The 19,057-nt window shown below is 45.9% G+C and overlaps 1 protein-coding gene across 3 annotated transcripts in view; it reads left to right on the forward strand.

Moving 5' to 3' along the window:
* The window catches only part of hgs (hepatocyte growth factor-regulated tyrosine kinase substrate), a 41,068-nt gene that overhangs the window by 12,354 nt on the left and 9,657 nt on the right, over positions 1 to 19,057 (forward strand). For 2 of the 3 annotated variants that reach the window (XM_085963851.1, XM_085963853.1), the window contains exons 5-17: positions 1,832 to 1,955; positions 5,270 to 5,322; positions 6,458 to 6,526; positions 6,920 to 7,044; positions 9,030 to 9,056; positions 10,968 to 11,052; positions 12,057 to 12,155; positions 13,006 to 13,101; positions 13,822 to 13,860; positions 13,994 to 14,137; positions 14,322 to 14,535; positions 17,574 to 17,746; positions 18,620 to 18,760. In XM_085963851.1, coding sequence (XP_085819977.1) covers positions 1,832 to 1,955; positions 5,270 to 5,322; positions 6,458 to 6,526; positions 6,920 to 7,044; positions 9,030 to 9,056; positions 10,968 to 11,052; positions 12,057 to 12,155; positions 13,006 to 13,101; positions 13,822 to 13,860; positions 13,994 to 14,137; positions 14,322 to 14,535; positions 17,574 to 17,746; positions 18,620 to 18,760 — 1,389 coding nt within the window. The remainder of the gene's footprint in view (positions 1 to 1,831; positions 1,956 to 5,269; positions 5,323 to 6,457; positions 6,527 to 6,919; positions 7,045 to 9,029; positions 9,057 to 10,967; positions 11,053 to 12,056; positions 12,156 to 13,005; positions 13,102 to 13,821; positions 13,861 to 13,993; positions 14,138 to 14,321; positions 14,536 to 17,573; positions 17,747 to 18,619; positions 18,761 to 19,057) is intronic. The other variant, XM_085963852.1, reaches the window with a different exon arrangement.

Genomic DNA, 19,057 nt, shown 5'->3' on the forward strand with positions numbered 1-19,057 from the left:
GACTGATTCCTGGGACGGGGGGATTGTCCTATGAGGAGAGATTGAGTAGACTAGGCCTATATTCTCTCGAGTTTAGAAGAATGAGAGGTGATCTCATTGAAACATACAAAATTCTTACAGGTCTTGACAGGGTGGATGCAGGGAGGATGTTTCCCCTGGCTGGGGAGTCTAGAACCAGGGTCACAGTCTCAGAATAAGGGGTCGGCCATTTAGGACTGAGACGAGGAGAAATTTCTTCACTCAGAGGGTGGTGAATCTTTGGAATTCTCTATCCCAGAGGGCTGTGGATGCTCAGTCGTTGAGTATATTCAAGACAGAGATCGATAGATTTTTGAATATTAAGGGATATGGGGATAGTGCAGGAAAGTGGAGTTGAGGTAGAAGATCAGCCATGATCTTATTGAATGGAGGAGCAGGCTCGAAGGGCCAAATGGCCGACTCCTGCTCCTATTTCTTAGTAATCGCCTCCTCCCTCCCCCAAGTCTTTTGACTACTGTACCCCCACGGATAACAATCGTGACTGTGACCATCTCTTTGAGATGGTGTCATCCCAACAACAGCAATTAAGGGGTTTGATCCTGGTCTGTTAATCATAGAAATGGGTTGTTGGAAGTTCCCATGTACTGTGGAGATTTACTTGCCTCCACTTCCAGATGACAGTGTAATTTCTTTAAGCATAAAACTCCTATTTGCAATTTATTCTTTTGAAACTTTGTTTGCCAGGAAAATATACCATATAAGTGACGGGGAGCCGTTTGTCCCCCATTAGTATTTATACAGCATCCACTTCCTGATGACATCATGTACCTTGTGATTATAAAGTTCCTCCCTGTTACACTGGGATCATCTGATGGGAGGCTGAATTTGCTGACGCTGCTCAAACTATTGATCTGATTAAAGTGAGCAAACATTGCAGTATAATTAAACGCCCTGAGGCTCCCGACCTATCGGGGATTGTTTTGTTTTTTTAAGCACTTGCGTTATCTGTCCCCTCGTGAATAACTTTGCACACAGGTTTACTTCCTGCTACTGGCTGAAGCCAAGTTCTGAGCAGTGACCCAGCCCACAGTTCATGGGTGGACCGACCTGTTTGGCCAAATCGTCATTCTGTCTTGAAGTTGGCTAACTGTTTGACACTTCTCTTCTCCCCCCCCCCCCCAAATCTTCGTTGGATGGTTTTATATTGTTATTCCCTCCTATATTTTAGCCCCCAGAGTGCCTGCTTTTTTTGTTGAGCTTTTAGCTCAGCTGCTATGCTGAAATAAACTCTTGAAGTTGAAATAGTTTTATTACAATTTTAAAAAATCAGGTTCTCAACCTTTCTCCCTATTTTCCTTCTCTCTCTCTCTCTCTTTCCCCCCCCCCCCCCCCTTTTAAACTACTTTTATATGATTGCAATTCATATTCTTTAACCGTACTATAAGTTAAAGCTAAATAATTTGCTTATTTTTCAGTGTGTCTGGAACCCCACTTTCCATTCTGGAGATGGGGCCCAGATGATCAGAACTGGCATCGGATTAGTGTTGCGATAAAACAGTTGGCACAGCGAGCATTCAGCAACTTTGTTTAAATCCTCTGAGATGCCTTCACAGCAGATTTTAACACACAATCTCAATTGGCAACCCTTTCCTCTGGTTCCGTTAAATTTAGCCGCAGTGGGCTTTCCAGTAATGTTGCTCCGCTTCGGCCGTTACCGAGTGCGTTGTACATCTGTTGCGCCTCTGATACCTTTGGTCTGCCAAAGGCAGGGATGGCCTCGCGGGGCTGCGGATCTCTACCTTGCTGGTTTTGTTGCAGAGTTAAGTAAACTAATTTGTACCGTGCTTCACAGAAACAGACAGAGTCTAACGTGCGGACCAAGATCTTGCAGCTGATCCAGGCTTGGTCGCAGGCCTTCCGCAATGAACCCAAGTACAAAGTGGTGCAGGACACCTACCAGATCATGAAGGTCGAAGGTAAGAACATCTTGACCGTGAATTGCAGCAGCTGTGAATTTAGCGACTTCGAAAGGAAGTCATTCATTCCCCGCCACTGCCCCCTGTTCCCTGTGTACATGAAGGTGCTGGTTCAGGCTGGAGTGCAGTTTCCTGGGTTTCTGGTTATACCCTCAAGTGGGCATTCTTCATATGTGAGTGGTGACTAGCTATTTTGCCGTGCGAAGCATCATGGTCCGAGCGCAATCCTGTCCAGGCCTGACCTCCACCACCGTGCCGTTTCAATGGATAGGAACAGCAGTAGGCTATTCGATCTGTTGACATTTTGATAGCTCTGCTAGCTCTTGCCTTTTTAATTCAGATTGTCTGCTCTTTCATCATTCTCCCTTCATACCTTCCCAAGTAAGTATCTATCTCCCTTTTTAAGACGTTCAGTTGATTCTGCAGCTATGGGGACAGTACATTACACATTCTCACAACCCCTTTGTGTGAAGCAATTTGTGATCGGGAATGAGAGCCTTGTCTTGTCTTCCATCTCCTCCCATGCTGGGGGCCACTGAGTCCCGACTACCTCCCCAGTTGAGATCAAATAAATCAGCAGCAAGGCTAAGGATTGAACCCAGAGCATTCCTACTCTTTGTTTGTTCCACCCGTAGCAGAGTGCTTGGCATCTGAGCCATTGATTATTAGAATTATATATATGGTGAATTAATTCTTTCCTAACTGTGTGTTGGCATCGATGACCGTGTAAGACTGCTAGATGCACGTCGGCTTTGATTTGACTAAGCATTTGCTGTCTATAATTACACTCATTAAATTAATGCCACTTGCATAATTAGTATTCTATTTGTACCATCAACTGTACAGAGACTGCATGTGCTTTGGTTCCTGATTGACTGTTGACTGATTACTCTGTCTGGTGCTATTCTGTACTTCAAGCTCTGTTGTGACTTCTTGGGTTTCTAGTGTGATTTTCTTTTTGAATCTTCATGTCCACAATGTAAACCTGCTGATGAAGTGTTTGTTTTCCTTGTACATGTGATTCCTGCCCAAGCTAGAGGCACCTCTCCTTTCACTTTTTCGAGCCGTCCTATATTCTCAGGGCAAGTGCCCCTCGTAGCAAAGGAAAATGAGATTGGCCACCAGTTTGTGTGGCTTTGTTTTTGGGTTTGTTTCCCAAAAGGAAAAGCTACTTAACCAGTTCCCAGCCCCTGCTCTAATTGACCTGCTGTCCTGCAGCGATGTGAAAAGTTTAACTAAAAAGTGTGCTCGTGCATGTAAGGGATGTTTGTCCTGGGGGGGGATGTAACGCACTGCACACCCAGTGTCAATGTTTCACTGGAACCCATAGAGCTGATGGAGGGGAGAGACTTTTACTTGACTGGTCTGAGCTGAATTGGAAGCCCGGTCCCAGAGATAAATGGATAGCCTGCGAGCCCACTGCCACACTTTACAAAGTGATGTCTCTTGAGGAAAATTCAGATTACAAGAGATTTGAAGCCTTTTAATTGTCTTCATTGTAGGGTAGGATGGTTAATTGGGTGCCAAGTTTTGAGAACCCAACTTGCTCTTCTGCTTTCTGGTTGATGCCTTGTTCAGCAGAGCTGAATCTTATTCATTCCCCCACACCCATTGGGTAAAATCAGGTCCAACTACAGCGATAACATAAATCGAGTGTTGCTGGCAGGTGGTCAGTCCTGTTCATTGACTGGAGTAGAACCTCCTGATCTATTGAGGAGATACTGTACAAAACATTGGCTCTCGGGCTTCCTTTTAACCAGCGGTTTTAAAACACAATGCCTTGACTAAGGGATCCCAGTAAATGTAGGTATCTCTCTTTCTGGAAAATGTTTGGTTTATTTAATTCACAATCAAGTGCTTAATGCTGTACTCTGACGTAATTTTACAGTCAGTGGCTTCCTTATAAGGTTCTTAGCTACATGAGAAAATACATAACAAGAAAAGGCCATTAAGCCCCTGTAGATGGCCCTGTTGCTGACTCTCCCTAAAGGAAAAAAGCCTTGCATCTATTCAGCACCCTATTGTGTCTTGAAGATGCCCAAAAGCGCACACAATGAATTACCTGGTGCAGTTACTGTTGTGTGAGATAAAGTGGCAACCACTCTGTGCACAGCAAGGCCCCAAAACAACAACGAGATGAATGATGAGTTGATCTGTTTGTTTTTAATGCTTTTGTGTGAGGGAGGAACGTTGGCCAGAATGTTCATCAAATTCTGCCCCCTGAACCTTTAGCACCCATCTGAACCCTGGATCAGGCAGGTGAGGCCTCAGTTTAGCATCTCATCCGAAGAGGGGCACCTCCAACAATGCAGCATTCCCTCACCACTGAAATGTCAGTCTGGATCATCCCCTCAAGTCCCAGAGTAGGCTTGAACGTGTAATCTTCTAACTGGGGAGAGAGTGCTGCCAACACAGCCAAGCCGGCACCTTGTTCAATATCCTGTCTGACCCCCCCCCCCCCCCCCCAAAAAAAAATAATCGAGCAAAAACTCCAGGATATCGGTTTTAACATTTACAATCCACGTCATTCAGCGCCCAACAGCAGCATTCTGCACGAGACATTTCGGTGGTTCAAGAGGACTGAATGCGTAATGTTTTCCATCATCTGTATGACCCTTGGTGTCAGAGGGACTGAATTATTGACAGGTGGTGACTGAGTGTAGCGATGAGGCACCTGATCTCCAGTGTTGTAGGATTGAGTTATGAGAAAGGATTGAAGAAATCTGGGTGGGGGGGTGCCTTCAGCCTTGAAAGGAGCTGACTGAAAGGGAGCTTCGTCATGGTATGTGCTCCAGTAAATCCAGAACAATATTCCCAGTAGAACAAGGGTGCACCGGTTCAAACTAGAGCAAGGCGAATTTAAAAGGTTGGCCATTGCTTAGATTAGTCTAGGCAAAATCCCTGGAATTATTTTAAGGAATAGTTGGACGCTGTGATGAGGAGCCTCTCCTTGGATGAGCTGGGGTGGCTGAATGGCCTTCCTGATTTGTATTGACCGCGTAACCTTTGATTTTAAACCAGGTATTTATCCAGAATTTGGGGATAACTAGCTTTTTAACAGCACTAATCAACATAATAACTGGTTTTAACCAAAAAAGAGCTTCATCGCCTTTAGAGGACGCTAGGACTTTGATTCTCAACTTCTCTCCACTCCCTGTTCTGGGATATTTGCTGAAGTGTGAGTCTGTGCTGCATGCAGTGATTTGCTGCAGGCAGCAGAGTATAATGGGTGTGGAGAGTGGAACTCCAGTGTATATTGAGTATGGCAGGTGTTTAATGTTCTAATTCTAATGTCTTTTTTATCATCATTACAGGGAACACCTTCCCAGAGTTTAAAGAGAGTGATGCTATGTTTGTTTCCGAAAGGGTAAGAGGTGTCGATACCAGTCATTCATTTATTTTGGAGTGGATATAAATTCTTTAGTGTAAAATGAAGGCAAGGGGGATGTTGTGAATTTGCAGATATCCGGTTTACTGTTCAGTGTATTATCAAATCCCATGTTTTAAATAAGTGTGTCCTTTGTAATCAAGTGTTAATGTTAGTGAATTCACCACAACAGACTCTTATTTGTGAGTCCGTATTCTGGTTATTGTGTAAAATTGTGCAAATGTATCAGAAGAGTTTTTTTTAGTTTTTAAGACCTGTGATTTGTGGAGGATTTATTTTCCATTGAATATTGTCCTGATGATGCCTGCACCTAGTCCCTGTGGCACCTAGGCCCAGCAGCGCCTATATTTCCTAAGGAGGCTGAAGGGATGTAACCTGTCACCCCTGATCCTCTCTAACTTTTACCGCTGCACAATAGAGAGCATCCTGATGAACTGTATCACAGTATGGTATGGCAGCTGTAGCTACTATGACCGGAAAGCCCTGCAGCGGGTAGTCAAAACTGCCCAACGCATTACTGGCACCCGGCTACCGACCATAGAGCACATATACCAGAAACGCTGTTTACGGAGGTCACGGTCCATCATCAAAGACCCTACCCACCCCAGCCACAGTCTGTTCGCCCTCCTGCCATCTGGGAGACGCTGCAGATGCATTCGCACCCGTACGACCAGATTTAGGAACAGCTTTCCCAGGGCTGTCATCCTACTGAACTCCACAAATAAACTCTAAAGCCTGCACATCTGCCAATGCACTTTATTATGGTTATGTTTATGTTAATGTATTACAAGCCAAATGTATGTGGAATGTTTAAATGTCTTAATCTAAATGTACACTCTCGGGAGCTGCAAGCCTACATTTCGTTGTACTGCACTTGTGCACTAACAATGACAAAAATTGATTTGACTTGAAAGGTAGTCACCACTGTAGAAAAAAGACTGACTGTCATTTCTATCGTGCCTTTGACGTCCTCGGGACATTCCACAGCGCTTTACTGTGAAGTACTTTTGAAGTGTAGTCGCTGTTGTAATATAGAAAACGTGGCAGCCAATTTGGGCACAGCAAGGAAATACTGCCTCTGGGTGTGCTGAAGGTTTCTTTTGTGATTCTGCAGGCTCCTGATTGGGTAGATGCTGAGGAATGTCACCGGTGCAGAGTGCAGTTTGGAGTGGTAACGAGGAAGGTAAGATAATCCTCAACCTTTCATGTGGATCAAGGTATTTTATTATTGCTGTGTCATTGGCGGTACCATGTCACATACTGACTTGCATTGAATGAGTGGTCAAGCAACATGCTGGCAGCCTTTAAACAATGCCACAACTGGGGAGAAATTAGAATGAAATAAAGAGCTTGATTTATATAGTGCCTTTCACTACCTCAGGATGTTCCAAAGCGCTTTACAGCCAATGAAGTACCTTTTTAGAGTTCTTATGTAAGGTAACATGGCAGCCAGTTTGTGAACAGCAATGAGATAAATGATTGGATAGTTTTTTTTTAAGCATACAAGCATTTGTAAAACTGAGCAATGCTGGACTCATTGGTTCAATGCTGTTATGTTTTGAATTCTTTTCCCCAGCATCACTGCAGAGCATGCGGTCAGATCTTCTGTGGAAAATGTTCCTCCAAGTCCTCCACCATCCCCAAATTTGGGATTGAGAAAGAAGTCCGTGTTTGTGAGCCATGCTTTGAGCAGCTGAACAAGTTAGTAACTTTGGTCTTGATGTGTAGGACTTCAGAGCTGGTTAATGTGCAAGGACAGCTGGCCGGATTTCAGTAATGGTGTCCCCTTAAACTTGAAGGTCTCCTGATTCACTCCTCCACATAATTGCCTAGTCCCTGGGAGACGCTGAGCAAAGGTAAGGCCGTTCCTCGAAGGGTGGGGGATGGCAGAGAGGGTCGCCTGGAGAGGCCGCGTACAGACTGAAACTTGTCGCGTAAGAGTTTAAAGAAGTACGGTCTTGCTATTCCTGAATGTTATAAAGGAAGACACTTTATTAGTTATTCTTAGTTAACATAAAACTCGCTACCTAGAAGCAGCCTGGGAGCACACCACCCCTCCCCATGACGTGGCAGCATTGTAAAGTTCATCCTGGACAGTCCTGTACTGGGTTCACTATCTCCAATCGTATCGTCACTTGGGGGAACTCCACCCACCAGTGCTGCTTGGTGCCAGACTACAGAAGGTGAAAAAGACCACCCAGGCATAACTCTTTGATTTGTTTTTCTCCTACTTCCGACTGGGGTACCGTAGTCTCGCCTCGCCTCCCCTGCTCGATGTGGTTTAAAGTGGCAACTGAAAAGCGAGGGGCCTGAGCCTGTGTCCAGCCTCAGTCTGAAATAACAACAGAAAATGCTGGAAATACTCAGCAGGCCAAGCAACATCCGTGGAGAGAGAAACAGTTAACGTTTCAGGTCTGGGACCCTTCATCAGAACTGGAAAAAGCTGGAGATGTAACAGATATTAAGCAGGTGCCGAGATGAGGTGGGGGTTTAGGAGGGGAGGAAGGAATTGAAAGAACATGCTGCGAAAATGTTGCAAATGGGAATGGCAAAATCATACTGCATGAAAAATGGGGGCAGGGGTTATTATCTGAAATTGTTGAACTCGATGTTGAGTCCGGCAGGCTGCAAAGTGCCCAATCGAAAGATGAGGTGCTGTTCCTCGCTTACGTTGAGCTTCATTGGAACAATGTAATAGGCCGAGGACAATTTCAGAAAGCTCAATACCCAGACTGTTTCTCTCTCCACGGATGTTGCTTGGCCTGCTGAGTATTTCCAGCATTTTCTGTTATTTCAGATTTCCAGCATCCGCAGTATTTTGCTATTATATTCCAGCCTCAGTCTGTTGCACTGAGCTTTAGTCGCTGTGCCTTTTTAAGGTTTTTATATTTTTAGTAATTTACTTGTAAATTGCCTGTGGTTTTGCCCATGTTTAGTTGATGAAGCTGGTGACCGTTAGGAGAGTGTGTTCAGAAACCTGCTCCACAGAGCCACATCGTGCCTGGAGCCTGTGACAGTTGACATACCAAAACTGGGCAGTATTGATGTAGCAATTTACAATGGTAAATGCTGATAGACAAACGGAACCAAAAATTGTGACCGTGGGAAATGAGATTCGTGAACAGGAAGCACACGCCCTATATCAATTTCTCATAATACGCAGATGGTTGTGGAGGTCTTAAAATTGGCCGTTCTTTATCTGGCTTGGCTTGTTTGATGATGAACCTTCGGAAACTGCTCTGGGTAGACAGCAGTTTTAAATACAGAATAAAATACATCTGAATTGCTTATGGGTGCCCAGTGTTTACATGTCGATTATCGTCGACCTTATTCTGCCCATTTAAAAACGATTGTTTAATTGCCCTTTTCCACAGCTGTCACCCTATTAGTACACCAAGAGCTTGGAACAGAGGCAAAAAGTCAAACTTCTCCGCTCCATTCATAAGTTCAGTTTTTTTTTGGTGGAGGGATATTCCACTCATTCGACTTGTGAAAGAATCCCAATGCTTGAATGAGCCAACACCTGAAAAGTCCCAATGAAATTGTGTAAAGAAATGTCCCTGAGGAGCTCCAGTCCGTGTGCAATAAGTCTGTAATTGTGTCGGCCGAGTGGGACGGTTCGGGTTGTTAAAGTTAATATCTCGGTGTGTGTACCTCTATGGTGACGTATAATTTTTTTTTCACAGAAAGGAAGACCTTGACACCAGTAACATGTACGCCAAATTTTATTCTCATTGAATTGGTAGATTACAGTTAAACCGATATATTATTGCCTTGTAACTTCAGCACTGTGTTAATTGCTCTTGCCTGTTGTGTATGTTCATATACAAGTAGCAAGGTGGTAAAGATTTAAACAGTAAAAGTATGTAAATTTAGCATTGTGTATTAAATGTTGACAATTGGCATACCTTTTCATAGAAGGTTGAAGAGCTTGTAGATTTAATATAGTAGAACTGTTTATTGTAGTAAGACTTGCTCGCCTGGATTGGAACCATTGACCCTTGTTCAGTCCGTATAAATAACGCCGACATAGCCGGGACTTGTTAAAGTGGGCACTGTGCTTATTCGCAGTCTCTGCCTCTCAGTAGAGGGGGAGAGGGATTAGGAAAATTGGGATCCATGTATAAAAATATTGCTGTCATTGGACTGATCTGGATTAAAGTAAGCAGCAACTTAAAAAAAAAAAAAAAGATACTGCACCCGTGCCCTTTAGATCAAGCAGTGTTGCTCTGGTTGCTGCATCTGGTGATGAAATGTCCATGTAAAGGTGCCAAGTGTGTACCAAGCATCCTTCAGTGAGTCTTCCTTGCGTTATCGGCAGGTTCTCTGGTTAATTTTGGTAGTATTTGAATAGGTTCTCGTTCAGGATCTGAATCCACCCGAGAGCGTTTCAGCAAGTTCAGCTGTTCTCTCTCAACTGCGTTTTCTCCTTCCCTGGCTTGGCTCTGACCGTACCGTAGCAAGTTGGATGCTGCGGCAGGGACTCCTAACCCAACGCTCCACGGTGCAAGGCTTTGCTGCTCTGGTAAACGCGATGCCAGGTTGCCAAATCTGGTGGCGTAATGGTTTGCTGTACCAGCGCAATGTATGATGGGAGAATGTCCTGAGTTTGCATCAGTGCGTGTATCACACAGGCTGCTGGGTGATGTATACGAAGCACTCTCTTGTGCTGTTGAACGCAGGAGAAGGTTCCCTCTTGACCAGGTAATGGCGCGAGAGGCAGGTACTGTTTTAAAATTAGGCGGGAGCAGGCGCAGACCCCCAGTTGATAACTGAAATGTCAGTGAGGGGTCCTTCCATTCCCATTCAGCCACCAACTGTAAGCCCTTGGGATCATTATGGCAGAATTGAGCCGCAGACTTTACCTTTCACAGGACCGCTTGTCCAGCGAGACAAAAGACCTGTTCCTCACAATAGAGGCAGTCAGCATCAGTCACCTCGTCTAATCCACGTGGGTAACGGAAGTGCCGAGCAAACAAATGCAGCAACTGGCCGTACCAAACTTCAGCTTCATCAAGCCAGCCGCAGAAAGAGTGGCAACTCTCGAAGCCTGAATAGTGCTTGTTTCTCATCAAATTGCTTCAAACGACGGGGACTGTTTGAAAGTGTCTCTCCTTTACACCACGCCGTACAACCACCACCACCACAGCCTGCTGGAGCATTCTCTGGCACAGGTTTCAGCAGGTGTACCGGTCATGCCAGGTAGCGATATTGCCACATGAAGGAAGCATTGGACCTCCGACCGTTAACATTTAATTGCAGCGATTCCAAAACTACTTGCATAAGTCTGATACACGAGCCGAAGTGTCTGATCTACTGAAAAATAAAATGCTTAAGAGTTCTTAACCCAGCAGCACCCCTCCGCCTGCACTTCCTGGCGGTTCCTTGTTTGTGAAGCGGGCCATTGTGTTGTGTTTGCCTGGGCTTTCTAAACCGTAGCAGTCTCCAGTTGAGGCAGCTGTCTGGATTCCTAAGCTTCTGTACGAGAATGTCTGTCATTTAAGTTATTGCGGAAAACACTGACTTTTTGTTGTTGTTACGCTTGCATTGAGAAATTGAAATGGTGTTTGTTGCGTTACCTGATTCAACACAGGCTGACTTTTTTTTCCTTGTTGCTTTCCCAGGAAACCTGAAGTCAAGCCCGCAGCTACAGCACCAGTCGACCTTCCCCCTGAATACCTGACTAGCCCTCTATCCCAGCAGTCACAGGTAAGCAGCAACCCAGTTGGGTTCAACAGGGTTTGTAAAGTCTCTTCTTGCAAAGTAAATGCTTTAATATTTTGAGTTTCTGCGATGAAATAGGTTACAAAATTTCAGCCCAAATTACCATGCAGACAAACCCGCGACCTCTGCCTCCTAGAAGGACGCGGGCAGCAGACACACGGGAACACCGTCACCTCCAAGTCACATACCATCCTGACTTGGAAATATATTGTCGCTGGGTCGAAATCCTGGAACTCCCTCCCTAACGGCACTGTGGGAGTACCTTCACCACACGGACTGCAGCTCACTACCACCTTCTCGAGGGCAATTCGGGATGGGCAATAAATACTGGCCTTGCCAGCGACGCCCACATCCCGTGAATGAAGAAAAGTAGACTCCCGCCACCGATGTAAAATCAGATGTTCAAATGATAGTGACATTTTAAAAAACTCTCCTTTGCCTCTGAACACTGCATTGCTGTACCTGCAGAGAGAGCGAGAGAGGTACATATTGTGTATGTTACAAACTGTTGCAGGTTTTTCCTGGCTTGGGATCGACTGCCAAAACAGCTTGAAGTCTTCATTCCTGTTGAAATGAATGGAGCCACTCTCACTGGCGGCTCTTCCCCCCCCCCCCCGTCCATCAGTGATCTCGCTGGAGTGGCTCTGGAGGGAACGAAACCCGAAGTGATGGGTCTTTGGGGCAAGAAATTCAAAGGTTTACAGCAGCAATTGATTTTCTTTTAATGTACACATTGCGGAAGCACAATGAGCAAGACTTTCCTTCCCCTTTAAGTCAATCACCCCTCCAGCTTTGGAGGCGATTGAAACCTGTGTGGAGGTGCAATTTACTTCTTTAAAAAAAAAAAGTAGCCTGTAACAAATTGAATTTGTGTATTTGGGGGATGGTTTCAAACCTGTGGAACCAAGACGTTGCTTTTAATGTTTGTTGGAATTTTGAGACCCTGACTCGGTTGACCCTCGTGTCTCCTGCTTTTCTGATTGCAACAGATGCCTCCGAAACGTGACGAAGCTGCCTTGCAGGAGGAAGAGGAGCTCCAGCTAGCTATAGCCCTGTCGCAGTCTGAGGCTGAAGAGAAGGAGAGAATGGTGAGTAACGACACTGGGGAGTCTAGAACTAGGGGCCGCAGTCTCCGAACAAGGGGCCGGCTATTTAGGACTGAGCTGAGAAGACAGTTTTTCCACTCGGAGGGTGGTGAATCTTTAGAATTCTCTGAGCCTCCACAGCCCTCTGGGGTAGCCGTTGAGTAAATTCAAGACGGAGATCGATAGTGTTTTGGATACTAAGCGAATCAAGGGGTACGGGGATAGAGCAGGAAGGTGGAATTGAAGTAGATTAGCCGTGCTCTTACTGAATGGTGGAGCAAGCTCAAAGGGCCTATTCCTGCTCCTAATGCTCTAACAGCGTTAACTGCACGAGGAGTAAAGCCAGCACTGCTGCTGCATTCAAATAGAATGCTTGTACTGCCTTAGTTATCCAGGCACATTGAAATTTGTATTGAGGAATGGTGTACAATTCTAAGCTCATGGCCACAGCTTGTTGGTTTATGACAACTTTTGCAAAGTGTTTAAGTTCCTAGAGCTGTACTGCCGGATAATGATTGTAACCGTTTTAGAAAAGATCAGTGTCATTTCTTCACGGTCTTTGTGACTGGATCTCTAATCTTTCAGTAAAACTCAACATTTTTAACAATGCGTACTTCAATGCGTAGAGAGCAAGAAGTTTAACAAAGGCAAATACTGCGGACGCTGGAAATCTGGAATAAAAACAGAAGATGCTGGGAAACACTCAGCAGGTCAGGCAGCATCTGCGGAGAGAGAGAGATTAACAGAGTCTGCAAGTTGATGGTTGCTAACGGACTGTACACTGAGTTGATAGGCAGTTAATGCATGCTCACTTCTTTTAATGGGCACTCACCTGAGACTTCTCCCCGTGCAGAGACAGAAGAACACTTACTCCATGTACCCAAAGACTGACCCAACACCAGTCACCTCATCAGCCCCGCCAGTCAGCAGCTTGTATTCATCTCCAGTGGTAAGAGTTCAACACCAGTTTGTGAATGTTGGTAACCAATTTGAGGGAGAGTTTTGACATTGCTGCGTGTATATGGTGCCTCCCTTTTTGGAGCCGGACATTAAAGCTGAACCTCATCCTGTCCTCACTTAATAAAAGGAAAGGACTTGCATTTACACAGCGCCCATCACCACCTCAGAACGTCTCGGAGCGCTTTACAGCCAATGAGGCACTTTTGAAGTGTAGTCACTGTTGAAATACGTGGCAGCCAATTTGTGCACAGCAAGATCCCACAAACAGCAATGAGATACATGACCAGGTGATCTATTTTAGTGATGTCTGTATCCTCACTTGGTGCCTGTGTAAATGTCTGCTTCCAGCGAGAGTTACAGGATTGCTCTGAGAAGGGGAAGCCCCAGCTATCCTCACCCTGGCCCTGAAGCAGAAAGACAGCCGTTACCATCTCTACTGCACCCTGGCAGAAGTTGGCCAACAGCAAAGACCTGGAACCTCACTTGGTCACGTGGTGTATTTGCCCATTGAGCCATCGTGGCAGCTCTCACAGCTCAAGAAATGTCGAATTCACACGCAATTTTAAACCGTCCCAGTTATTCTATCTGATTGGGTTATGAGAGAAAGTGCCTTCACTACGTCGATGAGAGAAAAATTGTGCCGGAGTTGGTGATGTTGAATGGCCGATGCTAATACTGGAACATGATCTTGTATTTTTTCCCCTTACAGAATTCTTCTGCCCCAACAGCTGAAGAGATTGATCCGGAGGTAAAGGACGATGCGTGTTAATGACTTGTTTAAAAATTTTTTTAAAAAAAAAGGAATTTACAGCAGTTTTCAAATGTAAAGGAATAATGAGACCAAATACCCCATATCTCTGACTTCCTTTTTCTTTTGTTAGCTGGCTCGATACCTGAATCGCAACTACTGGGAGAAGAAGCAGGAGGAGGTTAGAAAGAGTCCCACTCCCTCTGCTCCAGTCTCTGTGGTGGAGTCTGTCACGCAGCCCATTGAAACGCACCCAGCTCCTGTCGCAGTAGTGGAGGTAAGTGTGGGGGGGGGGGGGGGGGTTCTGGTGTCTTGCTTTTTGTTTTCTTTTGAATGCATTTCCCAGTGAAATTTTGTGGATTGGTTAAAAAAAAAAAAAAAACAGGTGGAAGTAACTCCCGCCTCCCGCTCTACGTAATAGCTTCAGACTGAGCATTTGTTTGTATTCCTTTGCGGTTCAGCAGCAGTATCAGAATGGAGAGTCCGAGGAGAACCATGACCAGTTTCTGAAGGCACTGCAGAACTCGGTGGTAACGTTTGTGAACCGGATGAAGAGCAATCACATGCGCGGCCGCAGCATCACCAACGATACGGCCGTGCTGTCCCTGTTTCAGTCCATCAACAACATGCACCCTCAGCTGCTGGAGCTCCTGAATCAGCTGGACGAGAAGCGCTGTAAGTACGAGAGGCTGTGGGAAAGGGCGGAGGGGCCCCTGCTTCAAAATGCCATTGGATCCATCCTGAAGTAAGGTACAACTCGTCCAATAGCCTCCGTTAACAAATTCACTGTCCACTGCAGAGCTGAGGGGGTACTGACCTGGAAGGCCCCCAGGTTTGATCCTGGCCTGTGTTGAGTTAGCTGATCTCGGCCAAGCTGGTGATAAGGGAGCTGTCGTTGACTTCAGCATCTTTGTGCTAGGGAGAACTATGCATATTGACGGGGATTGACCGGGTAGATGTTGAGAGGTTGTTCCCCCCTGGCTGGAGAGCCTAGAATTGGAGGCATAGTCTCCGGATAAGGGGTAGGCCAATTAAGACTGAGATGAGGAGGAATTTCTTCACTCAGAGGGTTTTGAATTCTCTACCCCAGAGGGCTGTGGATGCTCAGTCATTGAGTGTATTCAAGGCAGAGATAGATCGATTTTTGGAGAATCAAGGGATATGGGAATCGGGTGGGAAAGTGGAATTGAGGTCGAAGATCAGCCACGATCTTATTGAATGGCGGAGTGGGCTCGAGGGGCCAAATGGCCGACTCCTGCTCCTATAGCTTATGTTATTGTGTTCTATTCTCCATATTACAAAAAGGATGTAGAAGCACTGGAGAGAGTGCAAAAAAGATTTACAAAGATGATACTAGAACTGAGATGGTACAACTAATCGGGAAAAACTGAACTGGCTGGGGTTCTTTTCTCTAGAAAAGAGAAGACTGAGAGGCGACCTGCTAGAGGTCTTTAAAATTATAATGGGGTTGATGTAGAGAAGGTGATTCCAGTTGTAAGGGAATCCAGTCACTAATAAATCCAGTAGGGAATTCAGGAGAAACTTCTTTACCCAGAGAGTGGTTAGAATGTGGAATGTGCAGCCACAGGGAGTGGTTGAGGTGAATAGCACACATGCCTTTTGAGGTGAAGCTAGATAAGTACATGAGGGAGAAAGGAATAGAAGGAGATTTTGTTCAGGTGGGAAGAGGCGCATGTGAAGCATTAACACTGGCATAGACCTGTTGGGCCGAATGGCCTGTATCTATGCTGCAAGAATCAGCTGGGGTTCCTGCCTGCACATTATTCAATAGTCGGTCAGAGTGGTGTTGGCACAAGTCTGGGAACGGCCCATCTGCTCCTGCAGCCTGGGTGTGGTATCGTGCAGCGGCAGGAAAGGGGCAAAAGGTAAATGGGACTTCCCTTCTATCAAACACCTAAACTCAAGCTACCAAAGGATGTGGAATTCTCGATGGTTATTCCCTGTCTTGAGTCCTCATGTTTACAATAGCTTCCCCCAATCCAGTTCTCCACTTAGAAAATACTTCAAAACACACCCTTAATTAAAATTAAAGTGCTAGTGCCGTAACCAGCTTTGCTCACCGACTGGGCTTACAGTCGCCACGTGCTCTGCTACATTTCAGTTTAGATGGTAAGCAATGTGTGTCGCTTTGAAGCTCAGTTGGTTACTGCACCAGCCAGTAACTGCAGAGAAAAGCACTTTAAAATGCACTCTTGATTAACGTTGTCAATGAGTGTTGGAACTGACACAGGATGTTTTTGGCAGCATCAAGACTGGGCAGTCGCCTTTATACTGCCGGTACTGAATAGAGGGGGAAAACTGGTGCCTGAAATAGGCAGTCATTTTAAAGGTTGCAGTTTTACATTCAGAAACTGTGTTTAAGCCTTTCTATTGTGGTTTCTTTAAGCCTCATTAATTATTAACTCTGTCGTAGTACCTAAACTATTTAAGACGTTCAGGCTTGGGCTGATGTGTGGTGCGCATATTACCTGCCACTTAAGTGCCAGGCAATGACTATCTCCAACAAGCGAGAGTCTAACCACCGCCCCATGACATTCAACGGCATTACCATCGCCGAATCCCCCACCATCAACATCCTGGGGGTCACCATTGACCAGAAACTTAACTGGACCAGCCACATAAATACTGTGGCAACCAGAGCAGGTCAGAGGCTGGGTATTCTGCGGTGAGTGTCTCACCTCCTGACTCCCCAAAGCCTTTCCACCATCTACAAGGCACAAGTCAGGAGTGTGATGGAATACTCTCCACTTGCCTGGATGAGTGCAGCTCCAACAACACTCAAGAAGCTCGACACCATCCAGGACAAAGCAGCCCGCTTGATTTGGCACCCCATCCACCACCTTAAACATTCACTCCCTCCACCACCGACATACCGTGGCTGCAGTGTGTACCATCTACAAGATGCACTGCAGCAACTCGCCAAGGCTTCTTTGGCAGCACCTCCCAAACCCGCGATCTCTACCAACTAGAAGGACAAGGGCAGCAGGCGCCTGGGAGCACCACCGCCTCCAAGTCACACACCATCCTGACTTGGAAGTATATCGCCGATCCTTCATCGTCGCTGGGTCAAAATCCTGGAACTCCCTCCCTAACAGCACTGTGGGAGTACCTTCACCACACGGACTGCAGCGGTTCAAGAAGGCAGCTCACCACCACCTTCTCAAGGGCAATTAGGGATGGGCAATAAATGCTGGCCTTGCCAGCAACACCCACATCCCAGGAATGATGATTTTTTTTTAAATAATTGGCAAAAGAACCGGGGGGAGGGGGGAGAGGAGGAGATTTATTTTTAAACACGGAGTTATGATGATCTGGAATGCACTGCCTGAAAGGGCGGTGGAAGCAAAATTGGGAGTAACTTTCAAAAGGGAATTGGATATAGACTTGAAAAGGAAAATTTTGCAGGACTGGGGAAAGAGACTGGAGTGGGACAAATGGGATAGCTCTTTCAAAGAGCTAGCACAGGCACGATGGGCTGAATGGCCACTTGCATTGTTCTAAGAACTCCAAAGACAATACATTTGGGAATAAAATATGAATGAATTCACATGCCCCACTATGCAGGGAATTATAAAATCCTTTGCTTGATGGTTTGTTTTTTTCAAGAGAATCTGTTTTTGGAGAGAGCAGCAAATGGACCCCGTGGATCGTTTCATTAAGCAAGTATTGCTTTTTCATTTGCTGTATTTCAGTGTACTATGAAGGTCTCCAGGACAAACTGGCCCAGATCCGGGATGCACGCGGGGCCCTGAATGCGCTGCGCGAGGAACATCGCGAGAAGCTGCGGCGCGCGGCCGAGGAAGCCGAGCGCCAGCGGCAGATCCAGTTAGCACAGAAACTAGAGATCATGAGGCAAAAGAAGCAGGTCAGTTCCTCCTAAACGGGTGTGTCTGGAGACAGAGAAACCGTTTTGTTCAATATCCATTGAACATCTGTTCTGTTGCCTTTCTTACGCACGCACACACCCTCCGGAAGTGTAATCACCATTGTAATGTAGGAACCTCGGCAGCCAGTGTTGCACAGCAATGAGAGAAACGACCAGGTAGTCTATTTTTTTCTGATGGTGATGTGAGGGATGCATATTGGCCAGGACCACGGGGAGAACTCCCCTGCTTTTCCAATACAGCCATGGTATCATTTTCATTCCCATGAGGGCTGACAGGGGCCTCGGTTTAACACCTCGTCCGAAAGAGCCTGTGTAGTGGTAGGATTTGCCCTTTTTATTAAAAAATTCTCAATAGTGACACATATGAAATTGGGTGTCCATGAGTTAGTATCAGGGAGGGTGTCCACTTAGAACAGCAAATTACAGAACCTCGCTGATTGCCCACCATTCAATCATTTGGCAGGGAGCCATATTGGCTGATTTGGAAAACTTAGCTTCCAGATCACCTTGGGGTATGTTTGCCCCCCTGCCCCCTAAACTTTGGCATCACCTTCTCTTGAATGTCTATTTTCTCACCTTCCTCTGTTTCCTCCCCTCCGCCTCTGCATGATTGATGTGCCGAGTTTTGTGTCCCATTTGATCCATTGTATGGTTGTTTATCTCAGTGTATGAAGTGTAGCATAAGCGCTGCATTAGACTGTGATTAATCTGACACCCCTGTTTAATCTGAATTATTCTTTCTACTCCGCTCCAGTCCATGCCCTGTGCTGGTGGTGGTATGTATTCCTCTAATCACAGGCATTGCCCTAATGTTCTGTCAGTCTTTGGAACCGTTTTTTTTTTGTGTTTCAGGAGTACCTGGAGATGCAGCGACAGCTGGCCATTCAGAGGCTGCAGGAGCAGGAGAAGGAACGGCAAGTGCGCCTGGAGCAGCAGAAGCAAACCATTCAGATGCGAGCACAGATGCCGGCCTTCCCGCTGCCGTATGCACAGGTTAGCGTTAAATGTAAAAAAAAAAAATGGGTGTCCGAGAAAGGAGAGCGAGGCTGTAAACCAGTTGGGAGAGGGGGAATGTCCTGAAAGTGAGAGCAGAGTTCAAGCAGGTTAATCGCTTTGTCCGAACGCTGTGATTGCGTTGCAGCTTTGCACGGTGTACAGAACAGGATTCATGTGGTGCAGTTTTGGCAGAAAATGATTTTCCATTCTTGACACTCTTTGCAGTTGCTGGGTGTATTTACTGTAACTCTATTACAAGATGGGTTTTTTGTTTGGAGGGAGGATTAGATGAAG

Source organism: Somniosus microcephalus, chromosome 21 (genome assembly GCF_052327205.1).
Source record: "Somniosus microcephalus isolate GS21.2 chromosome 21, FLI_Smic_1.0, whole genome shotgun sequence".
Taxonomy (NCBI): domain Eukaryota; kingdom Metazoa; phylum Chordata; class Chondrichthyes; order Squaliformes; family Somniosidae; genus Somniosus; species Somniosus microcephalus.